The sequence below is a fragment of the Vulpes vulpes genome, chromosome X (assembly GCF_048418805.1).
Source record: "Vulpes vulpes isolate BD-2025 chromosome X, VulVul3, whole genome shotgun sequence".
In the NCBI taxonomy this organism is placed as follows: Eukaryota; Metazoa; Chordata; class Mammalia; order Carnivora; family Canidae; genus Vulpes; species Vulpes vulpes.
In genome coordinates, this window is record NC_132796.1 from 31,183,432 (window position 1) to 31,204,511 (window position 21,080).

At 36.0% G+C, this 21,080-nt stretch overlaps 1 protein-coding gene across 1 annotated transcript in view; it reads left to right on the forward strand.

Moving 5' to 3' along the window:
- The window catches only part of CFAP47 (cilia and flagella associated protein 47), a 503,092-nt gene that overhangs the window by 330,071 nt on the left and 151,941 nt on the right, over nt 1-21,080 (forward strand). The window contains exon 49 of the mRNA XM_072744557.1: nt 2,466-2,577. Within this exon, the coding sequence (XP_072600658.1) occupies nt 2,466-2,577 (112 nt within the window). The remainder of the gene's footprint in view (nt 1-2,465; nt 2,578-21,080) is intronic.

Below are 21,080 nucleotides of genomic sequence, written 5' to 3' on the forward strand. Positions count from 1 at the left end.
GTCAGTCTGCCTTCTTAACACTCTCCACCTTTTATTTTATATCATTCTGTATTCTTCATTTCCCTGCCATTTCTTGATTATTACTTATCTGGTTCTTTTATTCCTCTAACCTTCTGATGTCTTTTCAAGTTTCCATCTTCCAAAGTATTCTTATGTTTTTACGTCTCACCTGGCAATTTCTTGGCTCTAAACTGTCATCAAGGTACAAATACCAAATCTACGCTTTTACTCAAGACATATGTGTTATCTCTGTCCCTCATTCTCAACTGCTTGCTGTACACCTGCACTTTGACAATCTGCTAACAACTCAAACTCAGTATATTCTTTTCATATCTTTATTCTATTTTTCATTGCTGTAGGGTTTTGGTTTTGGGATTTTTTTGTTTGGTTGGGTTTTTTTAGAGAGAAAGAGAAAGTGTGAGAGAATAGGAAGAGAGAGAGAATCTTAAGAAGGCTGAATGCCCAGCACAGAGCCCAACACGGAGGTTGATCTCATGACCCCAAGATCATGACTGAGCTGAAATCAAGTGTCCAATACTTAACCGGCTGAGCTACCCAGGCGCCCCAGCTAGTAGTCATTTTTATACCTTTTTAAATAGCCTTTTAAGTTATATTTCATCTTACTGCTGCAAGAATAGTTTTCAGTAGCAGGTTGAGACTTCCTTAATATGAAAGAGAAAATAAAAAATCAGAGAACACAATTGAGACATTGAGACACAGGTAAAATGCTGTGGCATTTTATCCAAGTGATCAAGTAGTAGAAAATAGTCATGCAATACGGAAAACAGCAGATATGGGACTTCCAGAATGGTAGAGCAAGGAGTTGCATACATCTGTTCCTCCTCAAAAGCAATAATACACTGGCAAAAAGCTGTCAATGTGAACATTTTCAGACCTTGAATTAAACAAAAACTTAGAGCAATCTGAGGAGTGTTTACTCAAGAAAAACTTGGGGGACCAAAATCAAGAGTCAGATGCTTAACCCACCGAGCTATCAGGCACCCCAAAACATACAGACTTTGAATAGTCAGTTCCCCAGCAAGGATATGCACGTGATCAATAAGCACATGAAAAGATACTCAACATATTAGCCATTAGAAAAATGCAAATCAGAATCACAATCAGATACCACTTCACACTTAACTAGGATGGCTATAAGCAAAATGAGAGTAAAAACTTGGAGGGAAGATGTAGAGAAATAGGAGCCATTATGCCTTGTTGGTAGAAAAGAAAATAGTACAGTCACAAAGGTAACAAAACCATTAGTGGAATATTATTCTAGGATAGATACATGATGAGAAGGAATTTAAAAATATAGTTTACATTTTCCCTTTCTAATAAATGACTCAGAGGGACATTTAGTTTCCTACTTTGGTCATTAGCTTTCTGAATAATCTGAACTTTGGGACATACATTTTATGTGTAGTGCTATACATTCTTGGCCATTTATTTGAACGTATGTGTTGGACAAATTTCTAGAAGTAGAAATATCTAGTTAAGGGTATTTACACTTAAAATTGTGGTAAATACTTTCAAATACTTATACTAATTTATAAGTCAGACAACAACAGGTTTGGAAAGCAGTAACTTTAAAGGTTAAACGATGAGTTACCATTTGCTCCAGTAGTTCCACTCCTAGATACATACACATCCATAAGAAATGAACATCTATGTCCACTTCAAAGCTCACACATGTTTTTATAGCAGCATTTTTCATAATAGACCAAAATGGAAACAACCCAAATTACCATCAGCTTATACATGGATACACAAAATGTGGCATATCATGACAATTTAGTATCATGAAAAGAAATGGTGTACTGATATATACCACAATACAGATGAACCTTGAAAACATGATGCTAAGTGAAAAAAAAAAAGCTAGTCACAAATGACCACATGTTATGATTTCTTTCCTACAAATTGTTCAGAAGAGGCAAGTCTATAGACCCAAAGTAGATTAGTGTTTTCCTAGAGAGTGGGGGGTAGTAAAATGTACCATTCAGTGATCTGAAAGTTGGATTCAACCAGAGTTATGGTCGAATGCTGCTTAAATATACTTTATTTGCTGTATTAATATTGATGTAGAATGCATTGAAATGGTTCATCTTTTGTACATCGAAATGCATAAAGAAAATTATGCATGGCCTATAAAAGATATTCAGGATATCTAAGCATCAGTGATCTTGTTACAAGTAGCAACAAAATAAGCATTGTTCTTTTCATAAGAATCATTTTTTGTCCTATTTTTTCAGAAGTCTCCTCTGATCTTTCTTTACTGTATATAGTGTTTTTCTGGTTTGCTTTTCATTTAAAGGTGAACAGTTTTATTTTTTTTTATTTTTTTAAGGTGAACAGTTTTAATGGAAGTATTTACATTTTCATTTTTTTCCTATGCTTTAACTTGTTACATAAATTTCATGTAAATATTGACATTATGTAATTCTTTGAAATCTCTTTTCTAGGTAACTTCAGATCTTCCAATAGTGCGGGGAAATCCAAACATCACCATAGACCCTGATAATGCAGTTCCATATATTCTCCATGTATCCCCTTGGAAACGTGGTGTATTCAAAGGTAACAAAACCATTAGTGAAATATTATTCTAGGATAGATACATGATGAGAAGGAATTTAAAAATATAGTTTACATTTTCCCTTTCTAATAAATGACTCAGATGGACATTTAGTTTCCTACTTTGGTCATTAGCTTTCTGAATAATCTGAACTTTGGGACATACATTTTATGTCTAGTGCTATACATTCTTGGCCATTTACTTGAACGTATGTGTTGGACAAATTTCTAGAAGTAGAAATATCTAGTTAAGGGTATTTACACTTAAAATTGTGGTAAATACTTTCAAATACTTATACCAATTTATGAGTCAGACAACATCTTATGAGAATGTCTGTTTATGGGAATAGGTATTGTAAAAACAAGCATATGCACTGAATTGATACATGAAAAAATAGGTTACAGTCTTTAGTGTGTGAAGTATCCTTCCTTGTCTCTAATAAAGTATTCATTTATAAAAATTGCTCTGATGGTCCCTGAGCAGAATTGCCTGCATGGGAATAGTGCTGAGGGGTGTTTCTATAAACTTTTGAAGGGAAGGTACTTGAGAAGTATAGAAGAGTAATAGAGAAGAACTAAGGGACTATGATTCATCAAAGGAATAAGTTGTCTTCTTCGGGAGAGAATCAAATGCCCTGTTGGATCCTTCTGAGGAAATCATTATAATGTAGGTAAATGGATATAATTTAGAAGTGTGAGGCAGCACCGGTGGCTCAGTGGTTTAGCGCCGCCTTCAGCCCTGGGACTGATCCTGGAGACCCAGGATCGAGTCCCACGTCAGGCTCCCTGCGTGGAACCTGCTTCTCCCTCTACCTGTGTCTCTGCCCCCCAACTCTATCTATCTATCTCTCATTAATAAATAAATAAAATCTTTAAAAAAAAGAAGCAGTGTAGTTAGTATACACCTAGTAGCAATCTTGTGCTACATGGAAAACTACTGTCTCAACCCTGTTTGCCTCAACAAAGAATGTTTTAGGAGAGGGTTCATACTTAGCATAGAAGGGTCTATACACAAGCATATTAATAGCCAATGCTATTAATAAGCAGAAGGGAAACTTCAGAATGGCAAACACAGTGATCAATTCAATACCTCAGTAACAATGTACTGTACAGCAGGAGCCAACTTGCCCACCCCCACTGTCTCCTAGCAGGCTTGAACTCACATATCACCAGTCATAGTTACTAGCATCTTCCAAAATCTTCTCATCATTTTTCAGACATTTGGATTTTCAAAACCAATTAATAATTTGTGTGATAGGCAGATTTTGAGCTACAGTGAACCTATTCCTAGCATTTCAATAAAGTAGCACATTATGTCATTTTTTATGTAATTCAGAAGATTTTTTGAAAATATTTTATTTATTTATTCATGAGAAACACAGAGAAAGAGGCAGAGACATAGAGGGAGAAGCAGGATCCTCACAGGGAGCCTGATGTGGGACTTGATCCCCTGACCCTGGATCTCGCCCTGAGCCTCAGGCAGATACCCAACCGCTGAGCCACCCAAGTGTCCCAATTCAGAAGATGTAAATTGATTTTAAGAAATATAAATTTCACTTCTCATTTTAATAATCAAATGACAAATCTGGTGGATTTCCCTTAGTTTTGGCATGTTAACTAGTCTTTTGTAAAGAACAGTGAATCATTCAGATTTGCCATTATTTTTGATAAACATATGAAATCTCAGTTTCCTGTTCTACAGAAGGCAAAGAGTTCTGCTATGTATGAGAAGGAATTTGAGGAACCTCACTGCACAAGATTGTTGTATTAGAAATATTTATGACTCCCTTACGGAAACAAAACCCCTTACCTGTGAATCAGACTCTCAAAGTTATGGAAATGGAGCTAAGAATAGTTAAGTAATCATATTTAACATGTCTTTCCTTTGTATAGTCATTTTTGTTAGTTTTGGCAGCCTTTCCGAGACCATAAAATTTCAATACATATTTTCACTGAACAGATATGGACTCATTTCATATGCTGGTTTGAAGGACTTTAGAAGGAATTTAGCAGAGTTAAAGGCAACTCCAGGTACACTGTTGAGGATGAATTAGTAAATGTTGCTGGCTACACAAGAGGCTTTGCTGGCTTCATAATTTTGAAAAATATTTGCAAGACACTATCATGATTGCTCTTTCCAGGGCAGTCCCTTAGAGGGGAATTAATGTTGATATGATTTGGAGAAGGTGAGCCTGGAAAGAAGGGCAAGTCTATTTTCATTGATATTATTGTTAGAAAACGTCTACAATATTTGAAGCAGTGTAAATGTAGTTGTTTCTGAATAGCTGTTAATCTAACGTGATTAAAAAACCAGACTATAAAATTTTCATATGTATATGAGAATATTCCTATTTGTACTGGTTAAAGAAATGTATCCATGTGCATGTATGTATCAGCGGTCTTTTAAAAAAATTTGTGTTCCTTTTCAGTTTGTTCTTAATGATATAACAATTATTTACAAAAGGCCTATAACTTGGGAAGCCTCCATAAGTATAGTAGTTGTGAACAAAGCTGACATCCAACCAATTATGATCTGTTTGTTAAAATATTATAACAGATGCTTTTCCTTATGTATTGGCAAATACTCAATTAATTCAGCTCCACTATAAGAAAACCCTTGCCATGATAGCCACCACAGCCCCTCCCTCAGGCGCCTCAAGACTTCCCAGCAAGCCAGCAGCAACTAAAGGGTTAAAATATGACTCATTGGGGTGCCCCAGGACTTTGATTTGGTGTTCTTTTTCATTGGCCAGACTAGAATATAAGTTTGTTAATTATTTCAAATATTAGCCATGGGTACAAAGATGAGTAGCATGGCTCCTGCCTCCTAGGAATTCCTATCTGTTGGTGGAAATATATATCCATAAATCATCTCAGTACGAGGTACACTCTGATATACCAAAAGCTTAAAACATGGGACTGGAGAGCATAGTAGCAGGAAATATTAACCCTAACACTGGGGATATGAGAAGTCTTTTTAGGGGATAATGGGTTTGATTTGGACTTCAAAGGATAAGCTGGAAAAAAAAAAGGATAAGCTGGGATTTCTTAGCCAATATGGTGGAGAGGGCATTACAGCAGAGGAAACAACCTTATTGAAAACACAGAGAAGATACTTCATGTCAGTAATGAATAGAAAAGTGTGTCTGTAGTGTGTGTGGTAGGAAAATGCCAGCTGACATGCAGTTACAAATACAGACAGACTTTGGCAGACAAAATTTTGTTTTACTTCTTACTACAGTGGGAGCCATTGAGGATGTCTGAGGGGCATAAGTCAACAGAGTTTTAGAAAGAAAAATCTAAAGGTAAACTACAAAACAGATAGGAGGGACAAGAGAGGGCAGTTGGATCTGAGAGATCCTTTAAAAGCCTTTGGTAATGTTCTAGTTTATCAGTTCTCAATATTTGTGCTTCTTGTCTTAAAAGCAGACCTTGAGAAAAGTTTAATTGCAAGTGGCTTAGATGAGAGTTGATCACAGGAAGCACTCTGAGGGAATGGGAAGGTAATATGCTATAGGGACAACGTCAACAAAAAGTAGGCTAGATATCACACTACTGGTGAGACATGGGGAAGCTCACTGGGAACCTTCAGGGAATGTTGTCATGCCAAAGGACAAGCAAATTGTGGTAATCATCCACTAACTCCAATCCCTCCCTCATTGGCTAAAGTTTGCTCTTAGGGCAGATTCCCATGGCAATGCATCAATCCCTACTGGAAAAGTTATAGGAAACCAATGCTGTGTTTGGAAACTGTCTGCAGATGGGATTTTTGTGGGACACCAAGAGCACATACTACAGTGGGTATCATGTCATACTGATTGGTAGGTAGAAATTTTGAAAAATGGATGGATTTGGAATTTTTGCAGCAGCCTGCAGTGAGCTACGATCATGTTTCAAGTGTGTGCTATGAAGGCTTGAATTTGAATGCCTCTTTGGCCATGGAACAAAGAGTGAAGATTGATCATTTTAAATGAAAGTTAAGGGTAGGGGCACCTGGGTGGCTCAGGCAGTTGAGTGTCCAACTCTTGATTTCAGCTCAGGTCATGATCACAGTATCACTAGACTGAGCCCCCTGTGGGGCTCCATGCTCAGTGAGGAGTGTGCTTAAGATTCTCTTTCTCCTTTCCCTCTGCAGCGACCCCAACCCCCCACTCCCTGCCCCCGGCTTGCACATCAGTGCATGGGCTCTCTCTCTCTCTCTCTCTCTCTCTCTCTCAAATAAATAAATGTTTAAAACAAAAGAAAGAAAAAAGTTAATGGCAGACTGCACTAGACCAGTGATAGTGGATTAAACAACAGAGGAAGCGTTTTCAAAGAAATAAAAATGGGAAATGATATGCTAACAACTTGGGTTTTCAGCAATTCAAACTCTGAGATGGGAGATTAGCTGGACATTTATTAGGGGATGTATTATGATAAACATTTGTGAAAGGAAAGGTAAGAAGGTATGTTGACCAGAAAGACAAAGAAATTAGGCTTCTAGACAGGTCCAGTGAAGGCTTTTAGTCAATTCATTGGGGTCTCTTAAGCTAGGATGGCCTTTGGAATTGTCCCAAGTTAGGAGAAGGGGACTGGACCTTTATGCTGCTGTGTTGATAAGTAATTGAAAGTGGACTACATGCGGAAGTGGGTTTGACCCTGGATAAGGCATTTTTTTCAAGCTAAGGCAATGCCCAAAGAAGGCTGACCTCATTCGTGTCTTCCAGTGTCATTCCCTGTAGCTACAGGAATAAGTCCTTCATTCCTGATGAGGAATATGATTGATGCTGTGCTGTATAGGGTCCACCACAGTTCCATCTGATGAAAATTGGATATGGAGAGATAAGGGAGAAAGGAGAGTCAAATGTATTTCTGATAGTAAGCAACACTAAGGAAGGTGATATAATTAACTGAGAAGTCTGACAACTATACTTCCTTTAAAAATTTTTTTATTAAAAATTTCAAACATTCACCATGTTCAAGTGGGATTTATTCCCAGTATACAAGTGTGGTTCAGTTTTCACAAATCTATCAACTTGATACTTCACATTAGTCAGAGAAAGGATAAAAACCAATTATCATTTCAATAGATGGAGAAAAAGCATTTGACAAAGTACAACATCCATTCATGATAAAAACCCTCAACAAAGTAGGTTTAGAGAGAACATACCTCAACATAATAAAGGCCTTATATGAAAAACCCACAACTAACATCATACTTAATTGGGAAAAACAGAGCTTTTCCACTAAGGTCAGGAATAAGACAAGGATGTCTACTCACCCCTTTTATTCAACATAGTGCTGAAACTCCAAGCCACAGCAATCAGACAACAAAAAGAAATAAAAGGCATCCAATCACTAAGGAAGAAATAAAACTCTACTATTCACAGATGACATGATATTCAATGTAGGAAACCTGAAATACTTCACCAAAAAAACTACTAGAACTGATAAACGAATTCATTAAAGTTGCAGAATACAGGATCAACATATAGAAATTTGTTGGATTTCTATATACCAATAATGAAGAAGCAGAAAGAGAAATTAAGAAAACAATCCAATTTACAATTGCACCAAAAATAGTAAAGTATCTAAGAATAAACTTAACCAAAGAGGTGCAAAAACTGTACTCTGAAAACTATCAAACACTGATGAAAGAAATTGAAAATGACACAAGGAAATGAAAAGACATTTCATGCTCATGAATCGGAAGAACAAATATTGTTAAAATGTCTACTCTACCCAAAGCAATCTACACGCTTAATGCAATCCCTATCAAAATACCAGCAGCATTTTTCATAGAACTGAAAACAGACCCCGAAAAGCTAAAGCATTCTTGAAAAAGAAAAACAAAACTGAGGAGCATCTGCGTGGCTCAGTGGTTGAGTGTCCGCCTTCGGCTCAGGTTGTGATCCCAGGGTCCTGGGATTGAGTCCCACATCAGGCTCCTCGCGAGGAGCCTGCTTCTCTCTCTCTGCCTATGTCTCTGACTCTCTCTGTCTCTCATAAATACATAAATAAATATAAAAAAAAACTGGGGGCAGCCCGGTGGCTCAGCGGTGTAGCACCACCTTCAGCCCAGGGTGTGATCCTGGAGACCCGGGATCGAGTCCCACATCAGGCTCCCTGCATGGAGCCTGCTTCTCCCTCTGCCTGTGTCTCTGCCTCTCTCCTTCTCTCTCTCTTTCTCTCTCTCTCATCTCTCATGAATAAATAAATAAAATCTTAAACAAAAAAACTGGAGGTATCACAACACCAGACTTCAAGTTATACTACAAAGCTGTAGTAATTTTTTTCTTAAGTAGTCCTTACACCCAACATGGAGCCCAGTGCAGCACTTGAACTCACAACCCTGAGATCAAGACCTGAGCTGAGATCGAGAGTCAGATGCTTAACCAACTGAACCACCCAGACACCCCATAAGCTGTAGTTATTAAAACAGAATGGTACTGGAACAAAGATAGACACATAGATCAGTAGAACAGAATAGAAAATCCATAAATAAACCCCCAATTCTATGGTTAATTAATCTTCAACAAAGGAGGCAAGAATATATAATGGGAAAAAGTCTCCTCAAAAAATGGTGCCAAGAAGACTAGACAGCTACATGCAAATGAATGAAACTGGACCACGTCCTTATGCCATTCACAAAAATAAATTCAAAATGGATTAAATACTTAAAAGTCCCAAAACCACAAAAATTCTAGAAGAGACCGCAGGCAGTAATTTCTCTAATATCAGCCATAGCAACATTTTCCTAGATATGTCTCCTGAAGCAAGAGAAATAGCAAAAGTAAAACATTAGTACTACATCAAAATTAGAAGTTTCTGCATAGCAAAGAAAACAATCAACAAGACTATCAAAACTATACTGGAATTAAACTATAACTGATGTCACCTCATACCTGTCAAAATGCCTAAAATAAAAAACATAAGAAACAACAAGTGTTGGCGAGGAAGTGGGAATGCAAACTGGTGCAGCCACTGCAGAAAACAGTATGGAGTTTCCTCAAAAAGTTAAAAATAGAACTACCCTATGATCCAGTAATGGCACTACTGGGTGTTTACCCAAGCAATAGAAAAACATTAATTCAAAGGGACACATGCACCTTTATGTTTATAGCAGCATTATTTATAATAGCCAAATCATGGACACAGTCCAAGTGTCCATCGACAAAGGAATGGAGAAGTGAGATAGATAGATATATAACAGAATATTATTCAGGCATAAAGATAGAATGAAATCTTACCATTTGCAATGACATGGATGGAGCTAGGGATTATAATGCTAAGTTAAATAAGTCAGAGAAAGACAAATACCATATGATTTCACTCGTATGTGGAATTTGAAAAACAAACCAAATGAGCAAAGGGGGGATAAAAGAGAGAGAGAAAGAAGTCAAACCAAGAAATAAACTCTTAACTATAGTGGACAAATTGATGGTTACAAGAAGGGAGGTTGGTGCGGGAGAATAAGTGATACAGATGAAGGGAATTAAAAGTACAATTATGATGAGTAGTGAGTAATGTATAGAATTGTTGAAACACCATATTGTACCTAAAACTAATATAACACTGCTTGTTAACTGCACTGGAATTAAAATAAAACCTTAATATAAAAAACTGACAAAAGCTAAAAAAAATATTAAAAATTAAATTTAGAAATTGAAGCGATCAGGAAGGGAGGCCTGTAGGTGCTGGGGTGGCTCAATTGGTTAACTGACTCTTGATTTTGGCTCAGTTCATAATCTCAGGGTTATGGAATCGAGCCTCAAGTCAGGCTCCCCTCTCAGCAGGGAGTCTGCTTGACCCTTTCCTTCTGCTCTTCCCCTGCTTGCATGGTCTCTTTCTCTCAACTAAATAAATAATCTTTTAAAAAAAAAAAAAAAAAGAGGGAAAGCCTAGTTTTATCTTGATTTGAAAATTATCTTTTTATGTCAACTAATTTCAAAAAAAATTGGAAAAATACTGAATCGGTCAACCTAGAAATGAAAGCATGTGATCTTAGAGGAAAACAGACAGACACAGACAAAACCCAGCAAACAAAAATACTGTGTAAGAAGGCGTGACAGAAATCCTGTGTTAATGACTGAATGCATGAAAACATGATGACTTAACTCTCTCCCTAATGCCCAGATAGTGACCTCATTGGTCTGGATCAATATTAGAATGCAAAAAGCTAATATTACTGTCCCATTATTACAGGATTACTATGTAGCAAAATATAGAGATATAGTAATAAGTTGTTTCTATTTATAGTTGTGAAATAGATAACTAAATTTCCATTTGTCTCAGGTAGAGGCTTGAGTTTTTATACAAGACTAATGTTGAGGTGAAGATGATTAGGCTTTAGTGGTTGGGATATATGTTAGTAACAATAATCCTTAAATTTATTTTGATTGTGATAACATGGTTCATGAATATGATTTAGGGATAACTATAATCATACATGTTTACAACATAGAGCAACTCACTCCTATATAGCATAAGAAAATGAACTTGTACATGTAAGAATTAAGTTTGTACAATTTTATATAACATACATATCACTTTTTTCTAATAATTCAGTCCAGTTGCTCTTTAATAGTCTACATAGGAATGCCTGTGTCTCTGGTATAACTGTTCTGAGCTCCTTATGAGGATATCACACTGATCTGCTCAGTACCCTCCAGCTTGTGAATATCAAGGTTGTAATATAACTTTAAAAAGCAAATTTAATAACAACAAACAGGAGACTATCTAAACTTGTAGGAATACCTCTTCATTTCCTTTGTATGATGAAAGATGAAGAGCTGAGAAGCTAAATAATTAGTTTGGGGCCTGGTGGTCCAAAAATATAATGTGAAATCTTGACTCTAAGCCATCTAAGTGTCGGCTCTTTAGTTGACAGTTTCGTTCCCTGATTCCCATTTATGGCCCCAAGATCTAACACTCCAGGCCATCACAAAGTAGCCCATTTCTCAGAACAAATGTCATCTCCAGTGATGACTCAATACAACGGATCCCTGCTTTCTTAGCTTCTATGTGTGTTTAACCTAAAATTTTCAGTTGAGAGAGGATTTTCTGAACATCTCTTCCAACATATTATAGAAAAGACAATCCCTAAATATATTTTTTAAAGATTGATTCATTCATTCATTCATTCATTCATTCATTCATTCATTTGAGAGAGATGGTGGAAGAGAGAGCACAAATGGAGAGATGGATAGAGGAAGAGGGATAGAGAAAATCCAAGCAGACTCCCTGCTGAGTGCAGAGCCTGACTCAGGGCTTGATCTCACAACCCTGAGATTATGACCTGAGCCAAAATCAAGAGTTGGATGCTTAACTGACTGAGCTACCCAGGTGCTCCCCTAAATATTTTTAAACAACTTTAATCTAATTGTTAATTAGTACATTTGACTTTATTAACCTAAGTATAAGATCTGATAATTATCTCCTCCAAACTCTTTCTTTTGAGAAACATACTTTCATCTCCTAGGAAAAAGTCTTTAGAAATTCTTACAATCATTAATAGCATTTATTTGTGACCAAAGAAAGGAGTAACGTGAACTCGAGTAGTTGAATATCTTACCTTTGTCCACAGAGTTGACAGAAGTACAAAAGAGAAAGGCAGTGACAAGGATAATTTATTGAATTGCAAGTCATTTAAATGTATGAGCAAAACTCAGGCTGAAATAATTTAGTATGTTGATCATGGCATGTTAGCCTAAAATGATCTCTAAATATTAAACAACAAGAATACTTTTACACCTAAAACTAATGCAATGTTATATGTTCATTGTATCTCAGGTAAAAAATTAAAAATGAAAAAAATTAAAGAATATTTTCACATAGCATTTACTTACACTATCAAGGCTTTAGATGGTACAATGCCCTCATCAGGGTGTTTTAACTCTTTTTTTTTAATTTTTTTTATTTTTCTTTTTATTTATTCATGAGAAATACAGAGAGAGAGAATGAGAGGCAGAGACACAGGCAGAGGGAGGAGCAGGCTCCATGCAGGGAGCCTGATGTGGGACTCGATCCCGAGACTCCAGGATCATGCCCTGGGCCGAAGGCAGGCACTAAACCGCTGAGCCACCCAGGGATCCCCATGTTTTAACTCTTTGTTCCACATTACAAAACCAAATATTGAGAATCCATGTTTAAGGTGGTTTCCAGTCATTTTAGTAAATTTAGTCTCTGCCCTGAACATTCATGATAGAGTAGTCTGAGATTCTCTCCTGTTATCCATGACCCTTGATAATATGGTAGCTCCAGAAAATAGGTAGCAATGATCATTTTTGATGTAGCCAGCAATTACCTTGTATTTTTTCAATAGCAGCTAAAAGTGGTCTTTTACTTGCTGGAAAGTGATTGTATTCATTCAGTTCAATACAATTGTAAATTATAGCTAAGATTCATTTCTGCAAATTTGCAGTTCGGAAGTTCTTACACTGGAATGAAATCTGTTATGACATTGGCACAAGAAAGCCTCGTCCAAACAATTGCAAACAAAGCTTTTAGTCAGCTTTGCTAAAGACTTTTAAAAAAAATTTCCCATAAACTTCTGTTTAGTGTCAAAACAAAATTTTTCTGTGTGCACAATAAAGTTCTTATGTTAGGCCTATGTTTAAACAAGATAGAAATCGTTTTTATATTTAGCATTCTGCTACTCTCTGAAATTATACACTCTCCAGAAAGATGTATATTACCAGTTGCCATCTTTAAAATACAAATTAAGTTCAAAATTTGATTTCTAATATTGTATGTGATGAGAGGCACTGCCTATCACATGTATTTTCAGAGCGTGATGCTGAGCAGAAGTAGTGCTATTTAAATTTGCATTTTTCATTTAAAGCTTGGGTACTATATTCATGTGAACCACCACATTGCACTGGTAAAATTGCATATCTTTAACTTTGCTGTTTCCTATTTTACTGTTATTGTGTTGCAAAGGAATATATTCAGAAGTCAAACGTGACTTCGGCATCCAATTATATCATTCTCCAGTTCTGTGACCTTGACCTCACCTCACTGACCTCAGGTTTCTTACATGTAAAATATTGATAGTGTTTAATCTTTCAGGGTAGTCATGGGCATTAAATGGGAGTTTATAAAAACTGCTCATCTAGTAGGTGCTCAAATAATGTTTAGCACACTTACTTAATATGTTATCTCCCATTTTTTTAAAAATCCCCTAATACAATATGAATTTCCAGTGGGCTTTGCAGCTTCTTTAATCCCCACTCTATCTGAGTTTGTCTCAGTGAAAATGACAGAAACTTGGCTGAAACTGAACTTGGGTCTTACTGGCTTCTTCCCATCGCCATTGTGGACTGGGACATAGTTGTGGAGGCATGAAAACCAGTCATATTCCACTAGTCTTCAAAACAAATGTTGGTTGCTATAAAGCATTTTTCTTGCTTCTTTAGGTGAAGGAAATATTTTGCAAAAGCAGGGCCTTCTGGAGAGAATGAATTGGGTTTGCTTGGATCCTCTCGTGCTCCTTTGGGCGCTCCTCTTTGCTTTTACTATGTCTGCTTTCCCCTGCCACCTGTGCTCTGATGTTTCATGACAGCTTTGGCCATCTGTGTGGCATTACCCTTCAGGGTTTGTGAGCACTAAACTTTTTCTTCCAGCACCTGTTCCCAAAATCAAAATAAATATTCTAGTCTCAAGGACCACTCAGATGATTGGTTACAGATAAATTCATCCATATTACTAGATCAGTAAGTGATGGCATATACTGTTTTTTTATGCCTTTATGTGAGATAATTTGTCCTTTGACTGCCAGGCCAAGCACTGGCCTCCAGACCAACATCTGGCATATAGCTGCAGGTATCTGGTCAATGCTGAATAGAAGAATCAATACATTTCAAAAATAGAATTGCTTCTAAAATATTTCAGAAATTACTTGGTAGTACAATAAGAGGAGTGCAGCAACAATCTGAGAACAAAGGTTTATAAACTTGGAGAAAAACATAAATTTGATAACTGGATTGACTTCATTAAACTGAAGGAAGATACTCTTGCATCTCCAGTGTTTGCCATGAGGCCCACATTTAATTGATACAACACTCGCTTGTAATTCTTGATTATGTGTCAGAAACATAGTTCTTCCTGGGAGGGCAAGGCAGGCTATGGATGCTCTATTGAATATAAATTTAGGTTGCTCTTTATATTCAAATTTTAAACTGCTAAGGTATATGTAGCATTATTACGGAAAGGAAATCTTTCTTTTAATCTGGGTATGTGTATATGTGTGAGTATGTATGTGTGTGTGTGTGTGTGTGTGTCCTACTTTAACAGTCAAAAGAATTGTGTATTTTGTGAGGAGTTATTTACAGTAAAAGAAAAATATGATTTGGCAGATCCTTGGCTTTTCTCATGTAAGACTTTTGCTTAAGAATCTCAGATACATGGATTTATTATAATTTATTCATACATTTTTATGAAAATTTTAAAATTCTAATCACCCTTCAAAGATAATTTCCTAATATGTGGGGAACTAAGCATAACTGGTTGAGATTAGTAGACTTGTAAGATTCAGAAATCGTGAAACTAGGGATGCCTGGACGGCTCAGTTGATAAAGCATCTGATTCTTGATTTCAGTTCAGGTCATGATCTCAGGGTCTTGAGATTGGGCTCTGTTCTGTGCATGAAGCCTGCTTAAGATTCTTTCTGTCTCCTTCTCCCTTGGCCTCATCCCCACCCTTAAATTAATAAAAAGAAAAAAAGAAATACTGAAACTAATACTTTTTTTTAGCATTTTCTTTTAACAAGGAACTTCAAAATATTTTACAAATACTTGTCAACATTTGCCTCTCACCACACAGCATTTTTATGAAAAAGCAATCTCCCCCATTTTATTGTTCAGATAGAGCCTAAGGATGCTTTTTAATACTAAAATGCATTTTTTTCATGCAGAAATTACTCATAGAAATAAGTCTAAAGTAAAATTAACAAAACAAATGAAGGCTTTACATGGAGGCTTGAGAAGACACCTCGAATGGTGATTCCAAACAAATGAGCAAACAGTTGCATTTGATATCAGAGAAACATACATGAATTTATGGAACTGAGAGATGTAAATGAATAGAAGTGATAGATAAATGAGAGATAGATTTATAATGAAGACTTTAATATGATGCTGCATTAATTATCCTGCATTAATTATCTCATACACGATACTATATACTGCTGGAAAGATACTCATAATTGGCTGTGAACTTCACTTACACATCCTGCTTAAACATTACATTCAATTTGGGGTGACAGTTCTCAAATCCTGTTGTTATCCTGCTCAGTAGCAATGAGTAAAATATCTGAAATACAAAGTATGCTTTTTACAGTTTTATTGTGGTATATTTAACATACAATAAACCATGCATATTTAAAGAATACAATTTGAGAAGCTTTAACACATGCATACAACTATGAATCCAAGGTTACAAATCAAATAATGAATATGTCATCACCCAAAATTTCCTTGTGTCCATTTTTAATCCTTTCAGCCTCCCCTTCCCTCCCCTCATGCCACAAACCACTCTTGCCCTAGGCAATAATTTACCTGGGGTTTTTTTTGTCACTTTATGTGCATTTGGTAGCAACGTATAAAAATGAAATCATACAATGTATACCCTTTTGAGAGGTTGTTTTCTTTTATGCAACATAACTATTTTAAGATCTATCCACACAGTGCCTGTATCAATAGTATTCCTTTATTGCTGAGGAGTAGTCCATTGAATGGATATACCACAATTTGTTCATGTACCTGTTGATGGGCATTTGGGATTTTCCATTTTTTGGTAATAACAAATAAGTTGATATGAGCAGATATAAAAATCTTTGCATGGGCATATACTTTCATTCATCTCGAGTAAATCACTTATATGTGGGATGGCTGGGTAATATGGTAGTTGAATTTATAGTGTTTAAAGAAATACCTGCCAACAGTTTCTCAAGGAGATTGTTCCTTTTTTCCATTCCCACCTGCACTGCATAAAAGTTCCAGTTTCTCGGGCAGCCCCGGTGGCGCAGCGGTTTAGCGCTGCCTTCAGCCCGGGGTGTGATCCTGGAGACCCGGGATCGAGTTCCACATTGGGCTCCCTGCATGGGGCCTGCTTCTGCCTCTGCCCGTGTCTCTGCCTCTCTCTCGCTCTCTCTGAATGAATAAATAAATAAATCTTTAAAAAAAAAAGTTCCAGTTTCTCTATATCTTTGACCATACGTAGTAGGGTTTGCCATTTCAATTTTATCCACTTTAACCTATGTGTAGTACAATTACAGGGTGGTTTTAACCTACATTTCTATAATGAATAATAATGTTAAGCATCTTTTCCTGTGCTTCTTTGTCATCATGTGTCTTCTTCTGAAATGCTTTCTCAAATCTTTTGCCCATCCCTCTCCCTACATTGAGTTGTTTGTTTTTTGGTTGCTGAATTTTCAGAGTTTTAAAAATTGATTCTGGATGCATGTTTTTTATCAGATACATTCTTTAAAATCTTCTCTCCTGAAGTGTGGTTTTTGCTTTGATTTTCTTAATGGTGTCTATTGAGTAGCAGAATTTTTTTCCCAGCATTGACAAATAAAAATTGTGTATATTTAAGATGCACAGTATGATGATTTGATATATGTATACACTGTGAAAGATTATACAAGTTTTTGATATTGATGAAATGCAATTTATCACTTTTTCTTTCATGAATCAAGAAGAAACATGTGGTTTTAATGACAACCTAGATTACTACTGCTTTCACATTTTGCCCCAGTAATGAAAGCATAGCTTCTTGCTAAAGCTAAAATATAATGAACCATCCTCTACAACAGAAATCTGAACCCTGCAGATTTTATTAATCTTTCTCTATTGTCTATTGTGTCTTCTGTTATGCACACTTCAAAAATGTGTTATAGAAAGAACAAACAGGGGATCCCTGGGTGGCGCAGCAGTTTGGCGCCTGCCTTTGGCCCAGGGCGCGATCCTGGAGACTCGGGATCGAATCCCACATGGGGCTCCCGGTGCATGGAGCCTGCTTCTCCCTCTGCCTATGTCTCTGCCTCTCTCTCTCTCTCACTGTGTGCCTATCATAAATAAATAAAATTAAATTAAAAAAAAAGAAAGAACAAACAGTATAATACCACAAAAAAAAATGGATTCCTAAACAACTACAATTGGATGCTAGACTACTATATGTTTTATCTTAAAAATTAAGAGCTTAAAGGGAATAGATGACAAGAGCTGTTATTATACACAAAATAAAAGCAGATATGGCCACAGCACTGGGTTTCTTAGCCATCAAGTTTTGTTTTTCCAGCTTGCCTTTTGGTCCTCTAGAGAGGGAAAATAAAACAAAAGAAAATGAGTTAGAAATGTGGTTAAAAGGAAGTAAGAAAAAGAGAGAGAAAGGAAGGAAAAGGGTCAACAGAGATATCCTTTGGCTTTCATTTTTAGTCTTGCTTCAGATATTTTCAGGTAGTGTATTAGAGAAACAAAACAATTAAAATTCATTTTATCATGTGTAGTATAATGTGCATAGAGCAGATATTTATGAAAACCCTTCTCAACAGAATTAACGTACCTCCAAGAAATTCACAAGGTGATAAAGGCCCAGCCATTCAGAAATTTTCCTTAACCATAATATTCCTCATTAGCGATAGGGAGTGGTGAAGCATGAAGCCAGAGAGAAAGCAGGATGGGTGTGGGGGAACGAAGTGCAAAGAGGTCAAAGACCTTGCCAGGTTCAGCTGTTGCCATGGAAACTTGTTTTGGGAAGTTTTCTAAAGGGTGAAATAGTTTAGATAATCAGTGAGCAGTATCTGAAACCTATTACTTTAGGTCAAAATAAGTGTTTTGTAAGTATGTGAGCTATTTTGCTATTTTTCCAGCGAAAAGCCCATTTCTTCTGTGGTATATTTGGTGATAGTTAGACATAATGTGCCATTTTCCACGTTCTATGTCAGGTAAACGTATGCCTTTGTCACTTACTAACTATAGGACCTGGAGTGAGTTACAGAACTTCTGTACAGCCCAGGTTGCTCAGCTTTAAAATGAGTCTAACGAGGAATTAATGTCTATGCTCATTAAAGGGGTTCAATAGATAATGAATGGGAGGCATTCAGCATACGCCCAAATTCAATAAATGGTATTTTACATTATTTTCAAAAGACTAACCATTGATATAAAACTGCATTGCTCAGGCTTTAAACTTGAGCCTGATATTGACATTTTACAAGATAGTATGGCATTAGAGAAAAACAATTCCTAATGAAAAACAAGCTATATACTAGGAAATGTTTGTTTTGACCATTACAAATGCATTTTAAAAAAATCAAATACGTAGACTGTTTAGTAGAGAAAAAAAATCCACTTGTCAAAATAAAAGCTTGAGCTATTGAAAATATAACAGCTGTAATTACAATCCCTATTAGATTTTTTTAGTAACACTCATTTCAGACAAACTGAAAGCCTCCATTAAGTCAGTGATGCTCTATCTTAGAGAGTTGCTTTGTACACTACTATTATTTCTGTTATACCCAGAGTTTTTCCAAAATAGTCTTATAGTTTTTTTATCACTCTGATAAACTGAGGTACCAACAAACAACCTTTTATTTACTATTGTTCCCCTTTGGATTGGTTGGCTTTAGCCCGAACAGAGGAATATAGGAAGTCAAATAACCACACATGCTTAGTGTGGAAAAATATTATCACCTTTTGAAACACGTATTTTCATAATCATTATTTCCTGCATTTGGTTGAAGGGTTCATTGCTGATAGTTACTGAGTCTAATGTTACTCTTTGTAATAAGTTTAGAAGAATTTGATGCTTGTCTCTTCTACCATAGCAATTCATAACCAAAAATTAAGATGCAATTTAAAAATGTAATTGTGGGGCAGCCCCGGTGGTGCAGCGGTTTAGCACCGCCTTCGGCCCAGGGTGTGATCCTGGAGTCCGGGATCGAGTCCCACGTCGGGCTCCCTGCATGGAGCCTGCTTCTCCCTCTGCCTGTGGCTCTGCCTCTCTCTCTCTCTCTCTCTGAATAAATAAATAAATCTTTAAAAAAAATGAAAAATAAAAATGTAATTGTATAGAAATAAAATTAAATTGCCAAGAGAAAGGTTTTTTTTACTGGAAAGAAATTGTGTATAAATTCATGGCATAATTCTAAGATACATTGTTTTAAAGTGTTTTTTCAGTTAAAACATTAGCTACTATATAGACCTATAATTCCATAGTTCTCTTCATTTATTTCTAATTTTTGAGATAAATACTTAATTTCTCATGCTGGCATATAATATACAGTCTTGTTATACTCGTGTAAGGCTTTTGAATTGTTTTACAAATTATTGTTCAATTTCTTTTTGTTAAGGGACAATAAAACTGTAATGTTTAGATGGGTATGTTGGAGGAAGAAAAATATGCTGAGTATATAAATAGGCTGAAATGAGAAAGAATAGAGAATGTGTGCTTTTAATTCTTGAGAGTATTTCATAGTATTTGAAATATTGATTAGGTTCCCTTATTATTCAGTGCAAACATATTGTTTAACATTATGTAGGCTTATCCAAATAAGCTTTGTCTGAGTTGTTTTTCTTAAGTTTCCTTTTCAAATTGTTCATTACAATTGTATAGAAATTTAACTACTTTTGTTTATTGATTTTGTATCCTGCATATTTACTGAATGCATTTATTAGGTCTAACATTTTTTTGTATGTAATCATTAAGGTTTTCTCTATATGAAATTGTGTCATCTGCAAATATAATTATACTTCTTCTTGTCCAATTTGGATACCTTTATTACTTTTTCTTGCATAATTGCTCTGGCAAGAAATTCCAGTATTATGTTGAATAGAAGTGGCTAAACCAGACATCCTTGTCTTGTTTCTGATCTTAGAGGAAAAGATTTTAGTCTCTTACCCCTCATTTGATAATAGCTGCGAATTTTCATATGTGGCTTTTTGAGGAAGTTCTATCCCTAATTTATTTTTTTTATGATAAAATGGTTTTATTTTTTTAATTAATTTTTATTGGTGTTCAATTTACCAACATACAGAAAAACACCCAGTGCTCATCCCATCAAGTGTCCACCTCAGTGCCCGTCACCCATTCCCCTCCAACACCCGCCCTCCTCCCCTTCCACCACCCCTAGTTCGTTTCCCCGAGTTAGGAGTCTTTATGTTCTGTCTCCCTTCCTGATATTTCCCAACATTTCTTTTCCCTTCCTTTATATTCCCTTTCACTATTATTCATATTCCCCAAATGAATGAGAACATACACTGTTGGTCCTTCTCCGATTGACTTATTTCACTCAGCATAATACCCTCCAGTTCCATCCCTAATTTATTTTTATCATGAAAGGATGTTGAATTTTGCCAAATACTTTTTATTCATCAGTTGAGGTGATCATGTTTGTTTTCATTCTGTTAATGCGGTTTATTATGTTGATTGATTTGTGTATGTTGAACCACTCTTCCTTCCTTCCTTCATTCATTCATTGATTCTTGGAATGAATCCCATTTGACCATAGTATATAATCTTTATAA